Below are 21,848 nucleotides of genomic sequence, written 5' to 3'. Positions count from 1 at the left end.
CTCAAGTCAGTTTGAGTCTCAACCATTGACTAACCTTACGAATGTCCTAGAAGCCGTCCTTGGATACCAACAATGGAAGTTCTGTTTTTTATTTTATTGACTCTATCAGCACTTGAAAGATGCCTTCCACTAAATTGTATTCATTCAGGAATGTAACATTGGTGAGAACTGCTCTTTTAAACCCCTTCCAATGATCTCCTATGAAATAGAATGTTCAACCATGTGCATCACCATTGCTTTAATCAATGTACTTAATTTGTAATCTTGTCAGCAGAGTAAACTTTAGGTAAATATTAATTGTATCTTGTGCTCCATTGACTTTGCAGCCGATTTGAATTATTTTGGAATGATTTCCCACCTTTCAAAGTTTGCACGTGCAAAATGAATTTTTAAGTAATTGAAACAAATTGATAATTGTTGTGAATAAAATGCTTTAATTTACTTATTTAGTAACCTTGTGCTTTCACACTGGGTGTAAAGATACTGACCAACACTTTCCTTGTCAATGTATGTCTTTATGTAACTCTCAAAAGTATGAATCCCTCTTGCCCCTCACTTACTTGTGCAGGGTAAATGTTGATGACAGAGACATTTTTACATGTATAAGTTTGCAAGAGAGCCAATCGACTGTTTCAGTTTTCTATCCTTTTCCTATCCATTCTTTATTAATGTTGCAGTACCCTGTCCTAAAGGGAATTTTTAAATGCTGCATCCGGCAATTCCATGGCTATATTAAATCCTGTCAGCTTGCACAACCAAACGCTGTTAATCAAGTCTGAGTACTAAACTTTCTTTGTAGTTCGTAGGGTAAGAAAGAAATTAGGAAACCCCACCTCTTACTGTTTGAGCTTCTTGAACACAGCCAATGAACACAAGAATATTTTCTGGAATTTCAGAAGGGTTGATCATGAAGTAGTATTTACATCCATTGCACCCTGTCCCGGTGCCTTTTCACTGGGGTATCCACTCTTCTGTGATTGGATTCCAACATTGAAAGGAGCACATTAATTGTGAGAAGCTGTTTCGACAAAGGCATCAGACTGCTTTATTTTTCTGATTATTTATTCACCAACAAGAGCCTCACTGACAGCCAGTTGTCTGGAAGAAGGTGGCAGTGAGCTAACATTGACAACCATTGCAGTCCAAGAATGAAGCTACTTTCATATGTTTTTTTTTTAAAAATGGCTCTTGTTAATATTGCTACCAGTTAATTCCCAACTTCTTTTCTGTTTGTGGATTTGTGACAAAAGGTTTCTGCCCATTCTGACCTTCAGAAAGAAGTACTTTTCCAGTACCAAGTCAATCCTAAAATGAATGTACCATCATTTTAAAAGCTGAATACAAATGCAATTTAAAAAGTGGGGTGGGTCCTCTTTGTCAATCACTGTGGTTAAATCATGAGAACATGTTCGCAGTTTCAGATTGTAGCCAACAGACAAAATAAGAGAAAGGCGTGCATTTTGTGAGGTCTCTTTTACAACCTCAGAAATCACATTTTAACAAATGAAGCATTTTTGGATTGTAGTAACTTGTTGTTAACGCCAACGCCCAACTAGCAACCAAGAAGCTTCTAGAAACAGCAAGTGGATAAAGACCAGATGGCATATTTTTCAGAACCGCAGAATAAATATTGACTGAGACACTGAGATTAACCCCTTTGTTGAAAACGTGTCATGGATCTTTTACATACCCCTGAGAGAGCAAGCAAGGATTCAAATGAACTTTTCCCTTGAACAATAGTGTGAGAGTGCTCCCACATGAAACTGAACCAGTGACATTATGTGTAGACCTTTTCAGTTGCTGGAGATGGAAGGTGCTCCATTGTAGGAAATAGCGTAGCATCCAATTGGTAAGGTGCTTGCTCACACCAGTCTGATTTTAAGGCAGAACTATAGCTATCATTCCAACTGAATCATGGGTTGGTCTTATTAGGATGACCAAATCATTCAGAATAACAGCCTCTGCCTTGGATGGATAAAAACAGCCGTTCAGTGGTTAGCACTGCTGTCTCACAGTGCTAGAGACCTATGTTCGATTCCAGCCTCTGTGTGGATTTTGTTTCCTCTCCCTGTGTCGGCGTGGGTTTCCTCTGACTGCTCCGGTTTACTCCCACAATCCAAAGATGTGCAGTTTAGGTGAATTGGCCATGTTAAATTGACCGTAGTGTTCGGGGATGTGTAGGTTAGGTAACTTAGTTGGGGTAAATGTAGAGTAATAAGGTAGGGGAATGGGTCTGGGTGGGTTACTTTTAGGGAGGTTGGTGTGGAGATTTGTTGTGCCTAATGGACTGATTCCACACTGAAGGGATTCTATGGAACCAAAAACATCTGAGGCCATGAATCCGACTTCAGCTGATAGTAGAACATTCAGAACATTCCCTGCAGCACATTTGAGCTCACAGTCTTGACCAAAAGTGTGTGTTGAAAGTAAAATCAGACCCTCATAAATCTTCACCATCACACTGTTGTTTATCTAAGTGAAATTTTTTCTATTTTTTTTAAATTACTTCATTGTAAGTTTGACATTTTAGATTATTTGTTCCTGGAGAGTGAACACCACAGGCAAGGCCAACACTTCTGTCCTGTCCCTAATTGCTGTTGAGAAGATGTTGCTGAGAAATAACTTATGACAAGGTCACTGTACAGTTTAATTTATGTTGCATTTACAAGAGATTATTAATGCAGTGGAATTTCTGTCTTAACTGCAGATACATTGCTGACACTGAGGATGAAGAAACGTTGTCTTCAGTTTTCTTTCTATTTTAATTTCTATTATTCAATGCGTTTGGGCAGTGCAAGATGGCTGCCCTCAATAGGTGTTTGTGCAGGCTTGGACGACAATACCCATTAATTTTATCACTGACACTAATAATATTTGAGAGAATTTTGGAGAAGAACATTTCTAGAGGCCATCGATATAAGATAGTCACCAAGAAGTTTAATAGAGAACTCAGAACAAACATATTTACTTGAAGAGTGGTAAGAATGCAGAACACACTGCCAGGGAGATTGGTTGAAGTAAATGGTGTAGATGCTTTTAAGAGGAACCTGGCAAGAATTTGAGGGAAGAGGGAATCAGTGCTCATGATAAGAGAGTTAGATAAGAAAATATGGGATGAAAGGAGCATGAAGGCAGCATAAACACCAGTGGTTGAGCTGATTGGCTTTTTTTCTGTAACATATATAAAGCCATACAGCACGGAAACCGACCGTTCAGTCCAACTCGGCCATGCCGATCAGCCATCCCAATCTGATCGAATCCCATTTGCCAGCACTTGGCCCACATCCCTCTAAACCATTCCTGTTCATATACCCATCCAGATGTCTTTTAAATGTTGTAAATCAGCTTCCACCACTTACTCTGGCAGCTTATTCCATTCACGCACTACCCTCTGCGTGAAAATGTTACCCCTCAGGTCCTTTTTAAATCTCTTCCCTCTCATTTCAACCTCTGGTTTTGGACTCCCCGACTCTAGGAAAAAGACCATGTCTGATTTAGTCTGACATATAATCCTTTTGTAAAAAGAAAAAATTGCCGCAGCCCTTATTGGAGCTGGGCTACATTAAGTGGACATTCTCCCTGACCTCAATTGACATTTGACAGATCTCAGCACTGACTGCACAGAGTTGCTGCCTTTATTTATCTTATTGCTGGGAGAGAGTTCACCGTGGCCTTTCCCTTCTCATGTAGCAATAATGCAGTCGCCTATATTGGTGTGGTCTGAATTTAACAGCTCCTGATCATTTTGATCATCTTCCTGGGTAACTAAATCTTTATTTTTAATCTACATGATGAAGGGGAGGTTTATTGCTTGATATGGATTTTCCCCCTATAGGTGGCCATAAAATGCTGTTCAAATTATTAAAAGCCATCTAATGATATGATATAGTAAGATTGTGCTGCACTGACTGTTATTACAGCTGTAGCGCATTCAGTTCAGGATCTAGAAGTGTTCACTTTATAAGGTCATACATCTTTTGACAATCAAACAGCCCAGCTATAAATAAAAATGTAACTTTTCAGATTGGTTGTAATTTCCAGCTAGAGGAAGACAAAGGATAGTTTTTATTTCTGGAAGCATGGCAGACAAAATGTTTCTTTATAAATGCAGCAGTCTGCTGAAACGATATGCAAAATCTGAAGTCGGGCAGGAAGAGTAAAGGCTGGTTTGAAAGCTGATCTGAGAAATAACCAGTCACTGGATCTCCTTTTCCAAGGTGCACAGCATTTTGTTCATTTTATTTTTGAACTGTATCAAAGTTCAAGGCACTGATTTTGTGTGTTTTGTACCCATTCAGAATGACAATAAGCAAAGCACATCAAGCTGCCTTCAGGGTGATTGGAAATCGCTACTACATTTACAAGGCTTGTCTCAATGTGTAAAATGAGCTTTGCTTACACCAGTCTATTTATGGAGCTGTTCCACGCCAATGTTCTTCAATGAACATTTACCAAAGTATTAATAAAATTTGACCATGCTGAGTTCCTGATCTAAACTCAGCTCATGAGGGGGCTGCAGATTGAGCAATTCAAAACAGCTCCTTTGACGGCACTTTCCAAACCTATGACTATTTCCATCTAGAATGACAAGGACAGCACATCCATGGGACTGCCACCACTTGCAAATACCCTTCCAATCCACTCAACATCTTGAGTCACCAGGGAATGATGAGTATAATGGATGAGATTACATCTATCAAAGTACTGTCAGATTTGCTCAAGGTAGAGGTTCTGAGTGCAGCCCATCTGATTTATTGACCAGGTTGTGGCCAAGGGAGATCTAAGGGAATCTTAGCATTGAAATCCTTAAGTAAGGTGGAAAAGAATTTGATGAAGGAGGGCGGTTGACCTGTTTCAAAATATCTTCAAAAGAGGTGCAATCTGACTTTAACGAGTGAATCTTGTCCATATACATTCATAGATTTCAGCAACAATTTCAAACCAATCTGTTTTTCTTCCCTTCTTAAACCTGATAATGATATTCCAACTCGTGACAGTTGGGTGTTAAAAACAGCAGTGCCATTGCAAGCTTGCAGATTTTCCCCTTGGCCTAACAGCCAGAGCAATATGCTCAGGTAAAATTTGCTTAGTATCTCACTTTAAACATTTTCATTATGTTTTCTTGGGCCTGAGACAAATACAGATGTTTAAAGTCAGCATGCAGATTGGTTATGTGCTTTTGTGAGAAGTTAGAGACAAAAAAACTGCAGATGCTGGAATCCAAGGTAAACAAGCAGGAGGCTGGAAGAACACTATAAGCCAAGCAGCGTCAGGAAGTAAAGTTGACCCAAAATGTTGACTTCTCCACCTCCTGATGCATGCACATGCTTTGAGTGTTAATATATGTTTAAGGACTGAAGCAATTTATTGGATCTTGATTTCTGTCTGGGCTGCTTTTGATTGGGCTGGCAATATCATTTCCCCTTCAGTGGTATAGAGTTTTGGTGGTGCAGATAGGGTTGGACAGAGCTTGCTTAACCCCTGCCATGTCGGCTGTTGTACTCTACATTGAGTCATGTAGCTTTACTGAATATGGTTGGAATTGAGCCACAAAAGAAAAAAGAATGGCCATTACCAAGTTCCTGCAGTAGCTGCAATAGCTCTAAAAGCCTTACTGGTGGATCATTGATGAATGATGTTTGTGGTTTGCAATTTTGTACCATTGCTTTTCAATGTAAACTTTTTTTAAGTCTCTGCAGACTGGTTGAGGGGAGAGGCTGATGTGGTGATTAGATGTTGAGTGGCAAGAGAGGCCGTACCAGGAAACTAGAAACCAAAAAAAGAAACATAACAAATGGATTCATATATCTTGTTTTCCAAGCATTTGTTGATATTAGAAAAGCAAACTCTGCCTTATTATAAAGGGGTGAAAACTGCCTTTTCTCTCAGTGAGGCACGCACACACCATCGTGAAAGCACTTTGTCTCTCCTTTTTACCTTCAAGCAAACTAATCATTTTTTTTAAGGTTTCAAATTCTATAAATTCCATTCTTGTCAGCTCATTTCTCCATTAAAAAAGAAACAGCCACAAAGGTTGATGAATTGTGAGTCTGTACCCTTCTTCCCCAGACAATAACAATCCCTTCACTCAAGACTATGTTCACCACCTTCCTGATTGCAGACTCCCACAGTCCTGCTCAAGCGTTAATGCCTCACAGATGTTTTAGCAAGAATCCCAGTGATTTCAGGTGTGAAACCTTATTTGTACAAATGGAACTTACTACGTAAAATGCAGCAAATTCATTGCCCCATGTATGTCTTATGAGAGTGGAATGGTCTTATCTGTGATGCCTTCACAATTACGTTGCCTATTTACACTCACTGTCTGGCCTCATACATGAAACGGTCAAGGACTACAGGGCTCCTATGCAGGAAAAAAACCCAGAAAGAATCCACCACTGTAGTTGGAAGAAAATTTAAATCATGGAATGGCTTGATTTCAAGAAGAGCAGGGATTTTGCCTTGGTATTTTGGCCATTATCTGTCCCCTAGATAACATCAATAAGAAGAAAATGAATTACCTGCTCATTTATTTTACTGGTGCCTGTGGGAGTTTGCTGTGCAAAAATTGCTTGCCATTAAAACAACTGCACTTTAAAAATGCCTCACAGGTGACAAAGTACGTAGGGACACCTCAGGTTGTGAAATATAAGATTCTTTGTTTAGAGGGCATATTTTAACACATGGAAGCAGAACATAGTCCACAATATGTTGTTACTATGAACATTACTGAGATTTAGTGGTGACTGCCAGTGAGAGAGATGGGGCGGGATGACACATCCTCAGTTTCATTTCTGGATCAATGCTTCCAACTTAACCTTTGACATTTACATTTTTCCTGAATGTTTCCTATTCCCTGAGCTTCCTTTTTCTAATTTTCTATTTCCCTACTTTCCACTTCCAGCAACCACCTATAAAAAATGTGCATTAGCTGAAAGTTCACAGACATATTAAAGTTTCATTACTATTGTCCCAATTCAAGTGAAGCCTTTTGTAACAAAGAGAGGCAAGAAACATTTAGTATGATAGCAATGGTGGGCAGCAAGCGGGAATGTTGTTTAGTTTGCTCTTGCATACTTACATTGGAAGATATTTTCATGCATTTCATGATGAAAAACAATTTATTAGGAAAACTGCTGACTGTATTTACAATAAAGGAATGTCATCAGGCAAAATACTTTCTTTAACAAAAATGTTTTTATGAGTGGATAGATAACTGAAATTATAGAGCGTGACAGAGAACTAACTCAATATAAGAATGGGCTTAATAGGTATATAGACTTTGTAGGTATATATTTATTCAAAAACTGAGCTTAACTAATGGATAAGTTTATCATTAGACCATCCATAAGCACTAGAGAGAATTTTGAGTATGAGAGAAACTCTGAGAGAATTTACTATGTTTAAGAACTTGTCTTCTTAATCAAACACTTTGCCTCAGTGTTAATTATTTTAATTATAATCTTGTATTTTACCAAAGTAAGAAAACTCTATAAAGTTGAGAAGAAAAGGCAGACTCATCAGTTTTGCTCATATACAACAATGTCAGTGATGACTTGAAGGACAAATGATCAGCTTTGCCCAAAATGATTCAAAAGCTCAAACTAGATTGCTTTTCCGTAAACTTATTTGACTAACTATATTGTACTCATTGTGTTTTGTAAACTGCTATTAGTTTCTCACTTGTATAAACAGTTATAGTATACTTACCACACACCGGCAAATCGGTCCATGTCACAAAAATGGGCAGTGACAAGTGTAATTTCTGGATATAATCTCCTGTATTCCAAATATCTTTGGAGTGTTTTGACTGCTAAGCAAAACATATCCATCAGAAGCTTTACTGATTGTTTCAAAACTCAGATGCCAATTTTGGCAAAACCTGGACAGAATTTGCAGCTGGCATGCTGCACTGAATTGCTCTTGGTCCATATTTGGAAAATTTACTGTCCTTAAAATGATCTTTGCTCCTCATTTCCACATAATCAGACTTAGAAGAATGGATAAGTCCCTCTCCCTTTCCCTATTCCTATTGCTTCTTGGATTTACCTTCTGTCTGCTCCAGCTCATCTTGGAACCAGCCAGACCATTGAGTTTCATTGAGATGTCTAGTTGATGTTTACAGCTCACAGGTCATATGTGAACAGGACCCAAGGATCAATTTAGTGTGAATTCTGACATCTATCTTCAGGAAGTACTTGTCAAAGTGTCATTGATTTTGGATCCTAATCATAACAGTGCTTCTTCTTCCTGTTCCAAAACATTCTTTAGTCCAAGGATGGTTTTCATGAAAAGTAAATCCTATTCAATAAAGTTACTGGGGTTTTTGTAGAATGTAACTAGTAAGGGACATAAAGGGACTGCTGCATATACGAATTTTCAAAAGGCATTCATTATGGCTGCATACAAAAGCAAATATGTAAGATAAGGACTCATGGAGTTGGGAATAGAAGCCCAAATCTTCCAGGTTCTGGAAATTCAAACACTGGATATATGATCCATGATGTGCACCAAGACCATGCTGACTTCCTGATGCATTGACTCCTGACTCCATGAAAACTACCATCCTACCCACTTCCCACCTAAAACCATAGGGGCTTTTGGGGGGATGTCACTGATATTTCTGAGATTTTCTTCACTAACTGAATTCTGAGGATCCTCCATTAGAATTTTGAGCAGATTAATTGGAGGATTTTTTTTATGTTGGATCTGCGCCAGAAAGAAAGGTTCCAATGCTGACCAAAAACTCAGGCCAATGCACTATCATGAATAGGAGATGCACAGTGGAGAGAAATGGGGCATTTTCACATTGGCAGGCTGTGTTTGGTTTGTAGATGTTACGCAGCTGGTCAGGATTACCAGCTATGAAAAGGACAAAAGCAGACTACCAAAAGATTTGAACATTTTGGGTTGAATCCTCATATCAGTAAGAATGGGAGGAGCAGAACTTTCATTCAAAAGGAATTCTGTGTGTGATAATATTTAGTCAATTAACAATGCACACTCAAGGGGCATGGCCAATTGTGCAACAGAACAGGAAAAGAGTTAGTTCATGATGCTTGAAGATCCAAATGCCATATTGGATGGCACATATCTACCTCCTGCAAGCCAGCAGTTTTCTCTGTGAGAGGACGGTTCAGAATATGAACTGCTTCCACCAACTCTCCTCCTACTGCACCAACATCCTGGGAGATGCATGCTCAACTTTCTTTCCACCAGCTCCCTCAACTCCCTGATATTTCAAAAACCCACTTACCTCCTTTTTGAATACTTACAGTGATCTACAATGCTCTTCCTTTTCACTTTAAACTACAGAAGTATGATTTTACCTGATGAAGTAAGAAGGGATTATTACAGGATTATGTTGTGAAAGAAATAGATATACATTTAGAAATAGATATATTCTACAAATATTTCCCGATAATCATGGAAGCTCGACCTGATCAGTTTTCTTATGATATTGTTTTATTATTCCAAAGAAGTAATACTTTTATTGTAAGGGATCATGCTGACTACATTGAAGGTAGTTTGTTAATTTTTGATTCCAGTGTATGGAAGAATTCCAGATATTTTTCACAGTAAACACAGCTAACAACTCACTCATAGAAATATTTCACAACATCGCTATAACAATGTTCCATTTTAAATGGTATTTGGAATTGTTTGAATGGTGAAATTTGCAGTGATTTTAATTTTAACATTGAATTGTTTTGTTTTACCAAATCTTGCTTATTCCAGTCAGTAGTATGTAAATAATATATTAAACTATTTGACTGATGGACTATGTACTGATACATCCTGTTCCATGACATTACATACTTCTAATAGAAATAAACTGTACGTGATGATCAAGCATTTCAATTAATTTGCAGGACTTGCTAGTACATTGAAAATATGTTCCTGTCACTGGCTACCAAGAACCATGATTTAGCAACAACTTCATTCCCAACTTTTGTCCTGGTCCTGGGAGCTTCTCTGGGCTCTACAGCTAGAGTAAATGATCAACAGTGTGGTCAGTGATCATGTGGGTGGCAGTAAAAGTGGAAAAGCAGAATACTGTTTAAATGGCATTCAAGATGTCAATACAGAAATTCTGAAGGACCAGCGTTTGCCCATGTAATTGGAATGCAATTCAGTCAGCACAAAAGGGATGAGCCAGATGGTGTGCTCTGTGGGTTGAAGTCACGTTGTATTAAATATGAATCAGAAAACAGGATATTGCAGATGTTGGAAATCTGAAATGTAAACAAACGCTGCTGGCAATACTCGGCATGTCAGGCAGCATCTATGCAGAGAGAACCAACATTAAGATCTCAAGTCAACATTGAAGCTGCTTGGCCTGCTGAACATTCTCAGCATTTTCTCATTTTATTTTGTATTACATCCCGTCCTCTTTACAGGGTCATAAAGCCCTTTGTTGTTAACGTAAGAAGGAAAACAGACCTTTTGATGCAATTTTAACCCTTTCATTACAAAGATCACAAATTTCAACCACTTTAAAATAAAACAGCAAGTTGTTGTAATAATGTATACATATACAGGATCAAGGTTGGTATGAGTAGCCTTTCCTATTCTTGATGTTTCTTTGTGTTTTCAAATAAAGGTATTTTCTTTTAATCTAAATGGGGTGCAGATTAAATACTTTAAATGTAGAGTTTACAATTGAAATTTGAGGTTCTGGTAGCCTGAAAACCAAAAGATACATCAAGTATTGAAGATTTTGGCTCCTATCTTCTGCTTTCTCACCAAATGTAATGATGGAGCTGAGATTTCAGGAAACCCAGACTCCTAAGTTTAAAAAAAAACTTTATTTCTATGTGCCAGAGTGAGATATACCACATCCTGAAAAAGGGGATATGGTCTTAAAACAAACATCATTACTGATGTTTTAACATCTTCATAGAGGGCTTGTTAGCTTGACAAATAAAAACTAACATATGTTACAGTTTATTTATCTTAGAAGTATGCAATGTAGAAATACCTGTCATGGAACAGGATGTATCGGTACATCGTCCATCAGTCAAATAGTTGAATATATTTGTTGCATGCTACTTACTGGAATAAGCAAGATTTGATAAAATAAAACAATTCAATGTTAAAATTAAAACCACTGCAACTTCACCATTCAAACAATTCCAAATACAATTTAAAATGGAACATTGTTATAGCGATGTTGTGAATTATTTCTGAGTGAGTTGTGTTTGTTTGCTGTGTTTACTGTGAAAAATATCTGGAGTTTTGCCATACACTGGAATTAAGAATTTAAAAACTACCTTCAATGTAGTCAGCATGATCCCTTACAATAAAATTATTACTTACTTAATTACTTACTTTGGAATAAAACAACAACTTCATAAGAAAACTGATCATGTTGAAAAGTATATCTTTTCTCAATTGCTTTCATGACTGCCATGAAAAGTTTGTAGAATGTATGCACTAGTTCTTTCACAACATAATCCTGTCATAATCCCTTCTTACTTTTGAAGACTGAGCACAGCAGACTAGTAGAAACTTTACCAATTAAACCTACACCCCATTTTGGATTGGTCAATGTTGTGAATATGATAATATTTTCCTTGTCTTTTGAAGTAACCTCTCAACCGTATCAATCCATTACAAGCAACTTGCATGCAAAGTCGGAACTATTATTCTTCTAGGATTAGCCATTTAGTATGTACTCAATGTTTTCAACTTTTCAGTAATTCTTCCACAAAGGACTCTTGTCTGATGCTTTCCACATATATTGATGTTTAAGTTTTGTCACGGTCCAGTGACTAAAACATTGTCCTCTGCTAGATGTGATGTTCAACAATTATACCATGTGGATCTGTTTATCTCCATTTTGCTATTAAATTAGTAATTAGTGGAAAAGAAAAGCTATGTTAATGGGCTGTGGCTTGAACAAATATGCTACAAATCTCTGAAACCTCTGTTCAGGATTAGCAACTCATTTCATGCTATGTTTGCAGTGACCTAAATGGGCTTCATGTGTAAATCATCTATTTATTGTGAAAGTTTAAGGTTGAAGTGGGTGGTGAAGAGATGCTGGTAGCTATGGTATCATGTGAGGCTTATTTAGAAAATCCCTCTGCCCGGTTTTAGAGTCTTCAAAATTCCAAACGCCACTGCAAATTTCCTTATTCCCAGTTTAGTTTGGGGTAAGATTCTAAACTCCAGGTGCCACATAGCCAACTGCAAAGTAATATTCACAGCAATCTGTCTCAAGTTCTCGATTCCCATTCTGCCTGAGGAAAACACATGCATTAATCAGATTCTATAACTGCTACAAGCTGACAATTCAGCCACATCTGTTTTGTCTCAAAGTTACATGCACTGTAAAATGTGCACGTATATTCATTGTAACAAGACCTGAGAAGAGGGCTAGTTGTGCTGGTGATAGAAGTAGCATTATTTATTGGTCTGATATCAGAAATGAAAATGACAGCAATAGGAAACATGTAAATTCTTGTGCAAAATGGACTAATTTGAAGTATCTGACATTCTTACAGTTTATATAATGCCTATTTGGAGTCTTTCAGGCCCTCAAACTCAAGATAGATGTGAGTGTAATGTTAATCTGTGGTACTGACTCTGAGGTAACTTGATTGGGATTTCCTAGTGTAAGCAAGTTAATTATCAACAGCCTGAAGGTATCTCTGCAAAGAGATGCCTGTGTTACTACCTTGTCTCCTGTATTGACAGTGACTAAGTTACTATTTATTCTAAAAGCAGGGCAAACAAACAATTCTCTGCATACTTGCTATGTATTGATGAAGCTGTAATGGAGCTGATCTGTGCAAAGTCAGTTCTAATTAGATGAATATTTCTGTTTGGTCAAAGGAAATCACAAAGCCAAGCTATTTTCTCAATGCTTGCTTCTTGTCCATGTTGACCGACGGCACTGGATTTTATACATTTGAAGGTAGGAGTAGCCAAAATCAAACAGGTGGTCCACCGATTAGCTATGTGCCTACTCCACTTACCTCTTGTCTCAGTGTAGCTCCTGGCCATCTGAGGAACAGAAATTTGCAAACCAAACACCAAGCTCATGGTCTACAGGGTATAGTGTTACCTGCTCTCTAGTATGATCTGAGGCATGGACAATGTACAACAAACAGTTCAAATCCTTGGAGAAATAAAATAGTGGTGTCTCTGCAAATTCAATGGCAGGTCAGGCGCTCCCATTTTAGTGTTCTCCCTTGCACCCACATCCTGAATATTGAAGCGCTGGTGCCAAAAATAAACATTGCTGGAAAAGCTCAGCAGGTTGAATGAGGAAGGGTCCTCAAAACTGAGGAAGGGTCACTGAATCTGAAACGTTAACTTTGGCTTCTCTCCACAGATGCTGCCAGACCTGCTGAGTTTTCCAGCAATGTTTATTTTTGGCACCAGCGCTTCAATATTCAGGATATTCAGCTTCAATAAAAACTGAAAGAACTGTGGATCTTGTAAATCTGAGACAAAAATATAAATTGCTGGAAAAGCTCAGCAGGTTGAATGAGGAAGGGTCCTCAAAACTGAGGAAGGGTCACTCAATCTGAAACGTTAACTTTGGCTTCTCTCCACAGATGCTGCCAGACCTGCTGAGTTTTCCAGCAATTTATATTTTTGTCTCAGATTTACAAGATCCACAGTTCTTTCAGTTTTTATTGAAGCTCTGGTTACTGTCCATGAGCAGCATTGGGTGGGCCACATTTTCTGCATGCTGGAAACAAGACTCTCAAAATAAGCTCAACTCTCAACTCCATCACAGTAAGTGTTTACCAGAAGAGAAGAGGAAATGCTACGAGGATATTCTCAAAGCCTTCTTGAGGAATATAACATTTCCGTCAACAAATGGCCAAGATCACCCAAACTGCAGAAAAAGCTTCCATGAAGGTGTGTCGTCTCAAGCAGCTCCAATAAGCCAAACTCAAACAGTGGAAAGACCATGCTAAAGACTGTCCTGCAATTTGGTGTGCTGATTGGTATTGGACTAGTTTGTCACCTTAGTTTACACAACTCCAGAGTAGAAGAAAGCTATCCTTGGTTCTGAGTGGCTGTCTATAAGAAGAGAAATCTAAAGAGATTAACTCATTGAGTTGAGGGAGATGAACTACTTATCATAATCCATGTCAGAACCAAAGATATTGAAAATAACACATCCTGCTTAGCAAGTACTAGGAACTATCAAGAAAAATTGGAGATGTGGGAGCTCTATGCTTGGAAAAAACAAGACTAAGGAAATAAATCTTTAATATTATGAGACATTGGGCACATGTAGAGAAACTTGTGTATGAGTCCAGCAATAAGGTGCATAAGATATGTATACAGACCAGTTTTGGAAGAATTTCTTTATACAACACTATGATTTGGAGATGCCGGTATTGGACTGGGGTGAACAAAGCTAAAAATCACACAAAATTAGATTAAAGTCCAACAAGTTTATTTGAAAGCACTAGCTTTTGGATCGCTGCTCCTTCTTCAGGTGGTGAAGGAACAGTTCTCTGAAAGCTAGTGCTTCCAAATAAACCTGTTGGACTATAACCTAGTGTTGTGTGATTTTTAACTTTATAAGTGTGGTCTTAAGATGGAACTCTCTGCCTTTTGGAATGTTTGAAGGAAATAGCATTGATGACTTTTTGGGGAGGTTTAATGCACACTTGGGTGACAAAGCAACCTTGGATGAAAAGAGATAAGTAAAGTGGAGGGCGTCTTGCATGGAGTATGAGCACCAATAGGATCCATTGAGGCAATGTTCAGATGTTATAGACTCTGTCATTCTAAGTAATGGTTGGAAAATGGTGTGCAGTATGTAATAGTATTTGTGATATGTGCTGCCAGTGGGTGAGACATTCCACTCGATGGACAACACTGGAAGATTGGTGGGTCATCTAAGTTCTAAGAAAATGTTATATATTGCATTAGAAATGTTTGTCTTGTGCTTCCATTGGTTGCTCACTGGGGAAATGCACTGCATGTTGTATACTAATCCATCCAAGTCTGGATAGTCTCAGATTTGGTCCCTGGTATTTTTTCACTTAGCTGATGTCAGTCATTTCAACAGTGGGAATAATCAAAATGACTTTGTGTTCCCAGACTAAGGAAGGGAAGAAAACAATCAAAGTTTGTGCAGTTGATCAGCATCCAGCAATTTGTCCATATGAAGTGTGAATTTTGGATGAACAAATGTTTGGGCCCCATACTTGATCAGATTGCAGTGGTCACAAAGGAAGAACATTTAATTGAAGCAAGCTTTCTTATAGCAGAAAGCTGTTGATTTTCAGGAAACTAGAAGCCTCCTGTGGAAGAAGGATACAGGTGAAAGTTCTGAGAAATTGTTGCAAAAATGATTCAAGGGTTGATGTGGCATCTGCTGAAATTTAAATCAAGCATATCCTCTAACACTAAAGACTGTAGCTGCTTATTGGGCTTGCCCATTGACCCCTTCAGAATAAGGAGGAGAAAGTGAGGTCTGCAGATGCTGGAGATCAAAGTTGAAACTTTATTGCTGGAACAGCACAGCAGGTCAGGCAGCATCCAGGGAACAGGAGATTCGACGTTTCGGGCACAGGCCCTTCTTCCTGAAGAAGGGCCTGTGCCCGAAACGTCGAATCTCCTGTTCCCTGGATGCTGCTTGACCTGCTGTGCTGTTCCAGCAATAAAGTTTCAACCCTTCAGAATAAGAAACACTTAACATATTTATGATTTAAACACATTTTTTACTACAATGTTGTGAGTGCATGGATAAAGATTAGCCATTGGGCAGACTGTCATTTGTGAGACAGGTCTAATGTTGGCAAAGCTTTACGTTGGCATATGCAATGTTTGTGAGTTTCATGATCAAATGCACACCAGTTGTTTGGTTAAGGATTCTGACAGATTGCTCACAGTAGTGGTACTCTCCACTTGAAGGAGCTTAAATATTGTGAAATTTAGTCTAATCTTTTGTTAAGGTCATCATTTCCAAAGTATGTTCAGAGTCAATGTTTCCAGCTGCCTAGTCTTGCCACAAGAACGGTGTTAATTAGAAACTGCTTTGGATACAAACGTTGGCACAGGGTTGTGCAGTGTGCACTAGTATTTGTGATATGTGCTGTCAGTGGGTAATACATTCCACTGAGTGGACAACACTGGAGGATTGGTGGGTCACCTAAGTTCTAAGAAGAGTTAAAAAAAAATATATATATGTAATTAATCCTGCATCAGAAATACTTGCCTTGTGTTTCCATTGGTTGCTCATTGGGGAAATGCACTGCATGTTGTGTACTGATCCATCCAAGTCTGGCTTGTCTCAGGTTTGGTCCCTGGTATTTTTTCACTTAGCTGATGTCAGCCATTTCAGCAGTGGGAATAATCAAAATGACTTTGTGTTCCCAGACTAAGGAAGGGGAAAAAACAATCAATGTTTGTGCAGTTGATCATCATCCAGCAATTCGCCCATATGAAGTCTGAATTGTTCTTTTCACTCTATTTTGCTCTTTCTCAGCTCCATCCCTTGTCACTGTTATTAAGAAGGAGCGGACATCCCGAAACAGCATTTCTTTATCTTGGCAGGAGCCGGAACATCCGAACGGAATCATATTGGACTACGAGGTCAAATTCTATGAGAAGGTGGGAAAATACATTTAAAAATTGATAAAATGATTAGCAGCTAAACAAAAACATTGTAAACATATGGAAATTATCTCTCGATATTTCAAAGAGTATCCATTTGTTCAAGAGTTCCTGTGACTAAGTTACCTAATATACACAAATCTCTTTTAAAGCCCGAGCTGTAAGTTAATACCTCATATATCGATGTGCACCTTAAAACCATCAAATTTTGTTGCTTTCATAATGGAGGAATTTTTGATAAAGGAGATTCTGCATTATTATAACTAGAAAATAATTATCATGGGTGGCGCAGTGGCTCAGTGATAAGCACTGCTGCCTCACAGCACCAGGGACCTGGATTTGATTCCACCTTCAGCTGACTATGTGGAGTTTGCACATTCTCCTCGTGTCTGTGTGAGTTTTCTCCGGGTGCTCTGGTTTCCTCCCACAATCCAAAGATGCGCAGGTCAGGTGAATTGGCCATGCTAAATTGTGCACAGTGTTCAGGGATGTGTAGGTTAGGTGTGTTAGTCAGGGATAAATATAGGATAATTGGGTTGGGGAATGGGTTTGGTCAGTTACTCTTCAGAGGGTTGGTATAGACCTGTTGGGCCAAAGGGTCTGTTTCCACACTGTAGAGATTCTATGGGAGTGACTACACCACATTGACTGCAGCAACTCAAGAAGGCACCTCACCACCATCTTCCCAAGGGCAGTTAGGGTTGGGAAATAATGCTGGTCTTGCATATTGTGCTGATATCCCGTGAACAAGTAAAAAAAAAATTACTTAGCAATTATATTTAACTGCATTAAAACTCTATAAATATACAAGACAATAAACACTACAGATGCCGAAAATCTGAAAAAAAAAACAAGAATGCTGGGAATAATCAACAGGTCAGGTAGCACTGAAGAGAAATGAACTTTGTGTGTTTATATTGCATATTACTGTCTGTAAAGTGCTGTGGGATATCAATGTGCTTTTGAAGTGTAGTCTCTGATGCAGCATAAGAAAAACAGCAGCCAATTTTCACACAGTGAGCTCCCAAAAGCTGCAGTGTGAAAATGACCAGATAATCTGTTCTAATGTGGCTGCTTGTGGGATTAATAGTATCCAGAGTAATAGGATGAATTCATTGTATTAATAGAGGAAAAAAACTTAGATTCAGCACCGCTTTCTTTCCTCTGATGTCCTGAACTTCTTCATCTTTTGCATCCAGCTGAGAGAGCAGATAAATCCTAGATGTAATGTCTGAGAAATGTCAATCTAAAATGTCCACCGAGTGACAATCACTGCTGGATTGTGGCACCACTCCAGTTGTTTCTTTTTGCATTCCAACAGAGCCCTGCATTTCGGGCCTAGACTTCCAAATTGAGCCTCTTCTGAAAGATGAAGCGTAACCATTTTTAGAGTTGGTGTTTTTAAGAGTCAAAGACCTTTTTTTGTAAGTGCTCAGGGCGCAGGGTAATCAGAAGTTCAGACTTTCCAGGAAATTCTGTGTTGTGATTGCACTGGGACTTTGGGGATAAGTCTGGTCACCAAGCACTCAGAAACTGTAAGATCTAGATCTTCATCTCTGACAGTGCTGCACTGAATCAATGGCCTAGATCTCTATACTCAACTCTCTGGAGTGGGACTTGGACCCATAACAGCCAATGATTCGAAGGAGAGCAAGCTACCCACTGAGCCACAAATGTCAAACAAAATAAAAGGTTCAGGTAGATGACCATCAGACCTAAATAAATAAAAATGTGTTCTGCTTGGTGAACATTTGCCTGCCTTTTGCTCTTTGGAGGTACTGACAAAACAATTGGGCATATTTAATCTTACTGTTTTAAATCAGAATGCCATTTTTTCATTACCTTATTATAACTCAGCTCAAGATATAGTAAAGGCTTTTTTGAATATATGATTTATAAAGAGAGAGTAATGTTATAAAATCTGCCACTCACTTTCTCTCAAGGAAATGTCTTAACAGGGGAAAAAGTATGCCATTTGAGTATATACATAAATTCATTTGTTCACTAGTTCTAAAGGAATCATAAAGCACTCATTTACCACAGTATTAAAAATTATGAACATAGAAGTAGGAGTCTCTCTCTCACACACACACAGACATACACTCTCCTAATTACTCACAAACTGACACAGACCCTCTCTCTTACACAAACTCTCTCTCATATACACACACATATACCCCCCACCTCCCCCACACTCACACCCACACACGTCCTCTCACAGGCTTATACCCCATCACACTCACACACATACTTTAGCAAGCTTACACACTCACTTACATACACTCTCTCACTTGCACTCACACCCACATGCATGCACATTCACATACACACACTCACTCTGTCTCTCCTGCACGCACACACATCTAGGTTTATGGGGAGAATCTATATTTGAGCCAGTCTGAGTCAGGTTTTGGAGACAGGCAGACTTTAACCTCACACGTTTAATACATTGTCTGAGCTGAAATGACACATTTTGTTAGAAAACCTGAAGTTATCTTGACAAAATGACTTAAAAGAAGTGCTGGGATTTACATATTAATGAACTGAAACTAGCAAAGCCATTCTAAAAGATGAAAGACTTCACCTAAGTTTGTTTAATATATTGCAGCCGCATGACACTAACATTTTGATATAAATTCTGTGTTCTGTGGTCCTGCTCCACAACCACCTGATGAAGGAGCAGCGCTAGGAAACCTCATGCTTCCAAATAAATCTGTTGGACTATAACCTGGTGTTGTGTGATTTTTGACTTTGTCCACCCTAGTCCAACACTGGCATCTCCAAACCTTTGTTAGATAGCTTCAGGTAATCTGGCAGAGTCAACATGACTTTGTGAAAGGAAATCATGCTTTAATTAATGTATGGGAATTCTGCAAGCAAGTAAAAGGTGCTATGCATTAAAAGGTACTGATGGATGTAGCGTACTTAGAATTCCAGAAGGTATGCAAAAGTGCCACATCAAAGGTTATTGCAGACAATAAAAGTGGGTAGTGGGTAACATATTGGCATGGATGGAAGATTGGCTGGCTAACAGGAAGCAGAGAGTTGGCAAAAGTGTTTGTTTAGGTTGGCAGGATATAGCAAACAGTGTGTTGAAGTGCAACAGTACATTAATTATATAATTGACTTGGATGAAGGAACAGAAGATAGGGATACCAAACTTGCTGATGATACAAAGGTAGGTAGAAAAATAAATTGTGAAGAGAACATAAGGAAGCTATGAAAAGGTATAGATTAGGTTAAGTGAGTGAGCAAAGATCTGGCAACAGAACATAATGTGGGAAAATGCGCAATTATCCATTTTGGCAGATAGAATAAAGAAGTAGAAGAGTATTATCTAAACGGTGAGATATTGCACAGCTTTGAGATGCAGAGGGATCTGCTTGTCCTCATGCAGGGATCACAACCGGCAAGTATGCAGGTATAGCAAGCAATTAGGGAATAATAAAATATTATCATTGCGAGTGTAATGGAATGTAAAATTAAGGTGAATTGCTTTAGTTGTTCACTGATGAGATCACATCTGGAATGCAGAGCATTGGATACACTATTTAAGGAAGAATGCACATGCATTGGAAGCAATTCCGAGAAGACTGACCTGGATTAAGGATTGCCTTATGAGGAAAAGTTGGGCGGGTTTATCTTCTATCCATTGGAGTTTAGGAAAGTAAGTGGTACCTTGATTCATACATACTAGAGCCCGAGGGGTCTTGATGGGGTGGATGAGGAGAGGGTGAATCTACAAGTTGGGTGGTGGGGAGCTGTTTAAAAATCAGGGGTCGCTCATTTAAAACAAAGGTGAGTTGAATTTATTTTCTTACAGAGTGTCATAAGACTTTGGAACTCTCTCTTCAAAGGCAGAGTTAAAAATCACACAACACCAGGTTATAGTCCAACAGGTTTAATTGGAAGCACACTAGCTTTCGGAGTGACGCTCCTTCATCAGGTGATTGAGGGTGCGTAGGGAGCTCTGAAGGACTGGATCCAAAGTTCTGATCAGTGTGTTTAATTCTCGGGTGTGTTCTTTGGTCAGATCAGCTGGTAGTTGCCTGTAGTGTTCCTGGTTGTTCAGTTGTCGGTACACTTCCTTGCAGTAATCTGTTCTATTCTGAATGACAATGGCTCCTCCCTTATCTGCTGGTTTGATGACAATGTTGTCATTGGTTTTGAGAGTCTGGATGGCATTGCGTTGTGAATGGGCGATGTTTTGCTCTCCCTTGTGGGTATGGCTGATGAATCTGGCATTTATATATTTCCTGACAGTTTGAGCATACATGTCAAGCCCAGGGCAGCTGCCCTCCGGTGGGGTCCATGTTGACACCTTCTTTGGTCGCTCCTCTACAGATCCCTGTGATGACTGTTCTAGTTCATCAGTGGGCTCAGTGGGATCACTGCCGGCACCTTGAAAGAATTCCCGGAGTCTCATTCATCTGATGAACTCCTCTGTGTCTGTTGCCAGAACCAACGGGTCCATTTTAGTGGTGGGGCAGAAGTTGAGACCCCTACTCAGGACTTCAGTCTCTTCTGGTTGAAGGGTGTGGTCCGATAAGTTGACCCGATGAAGGAGCGTCGCTCCGAAAGCTAGTGTGCTTCCAATTAAACCTGTTGGACTATAACCTGGTGTTGTGTGATTTTTAACTTTGTACACCCCAGTCCAACACTGGCATCTCCAATTCAAAGGCAGAGTATTTGAATACTTTTTGAAGCAGAATTGGATAGATTCTTGTTAAGAGCAATGGGAAAGGTTATTCAGAGGTTACACCCCGGTGATTAGTGAAGAGGCTGAAGGGTCTGAATTGCCTGCTGCTTGTTTGTATGTTCATACATTGGTGGCTGATATCTTGCTGTTGTGGCCCAAGTGCCTTGGCAATGCATTTGGACAATGAACTCTGGAAGAACTATAGAGGAACCTTGATTATCCGACATTCGATTATCCGAATATTGGATTGTCTGGCAAGATCGCAAGGTCCCGATGCTTGGCTAAACTATGTCATCCGGCATTCGATTATCCGGAATTCGATTAACCGACTGAAATACTCCCTGCCTATGTCTTTCGGATAATTGACGTTCCTCTGTATACGAATAATCTCAGCTCTGTTTGGGGTAATTCCATCAGGCACAGGCATCCCTGTAATTGCCAAATAATTCTTCCAGAGGTTTCTTGACATTCAACCTCAGTCAAACCTGAGTTGTTTTACACATCTCAAATATTTTTCTAACAAGCTTTATTTGATGTCTTAATTATTTTGTCC

General features: G+C 39.0%; 1 protein-coding gene across 3 annotated transcripts in view; it reads left to right on the top strand.

Annotated features, from left to right (window-relative positions):
• epha3 (eph receptor A3) overlaps positions 1–21,848 on the top strand; it is a 245,408-nt gene that overhangs the window by 159,745 nt on the left and 63,815 nt on the right. For all 3 annotated transcript variants that reach the window (XM_043701197.2, XM_043701195.2, XM_043701196.2), the window contains exon 6: positions 16,469–16,593. In XM_043701197.2, coding sequence (XP_043557132.2) covers positions 16,469–16,593 — 125 coding nt within the window. The remainder of the gene's footprint in view (positions 1–16,468; positions 16,594–21,848) is intronic.

This window comes from Chiloscyllium plagiosum, unplaced genomic scaffold, assembly GCF_037043375.1.
Source record: "Chiloscyllium plagiosum isolate Xiang-an unplaced genomic scaffold, Cpla_swu_hap1 HiC_scaffold_12, whole genome shotgun sequence".
Lineage (NCBI taxonomy): Eukaryota > Metazoa > Chordata > Chondrichthyes > Orectolobiformes > Hemiscylliidae > Chiloscyllium > Chiloscyllium plagiosum.
This window is presented reverse-complemented; position numbering and strand designations above follow the sequence as displayed.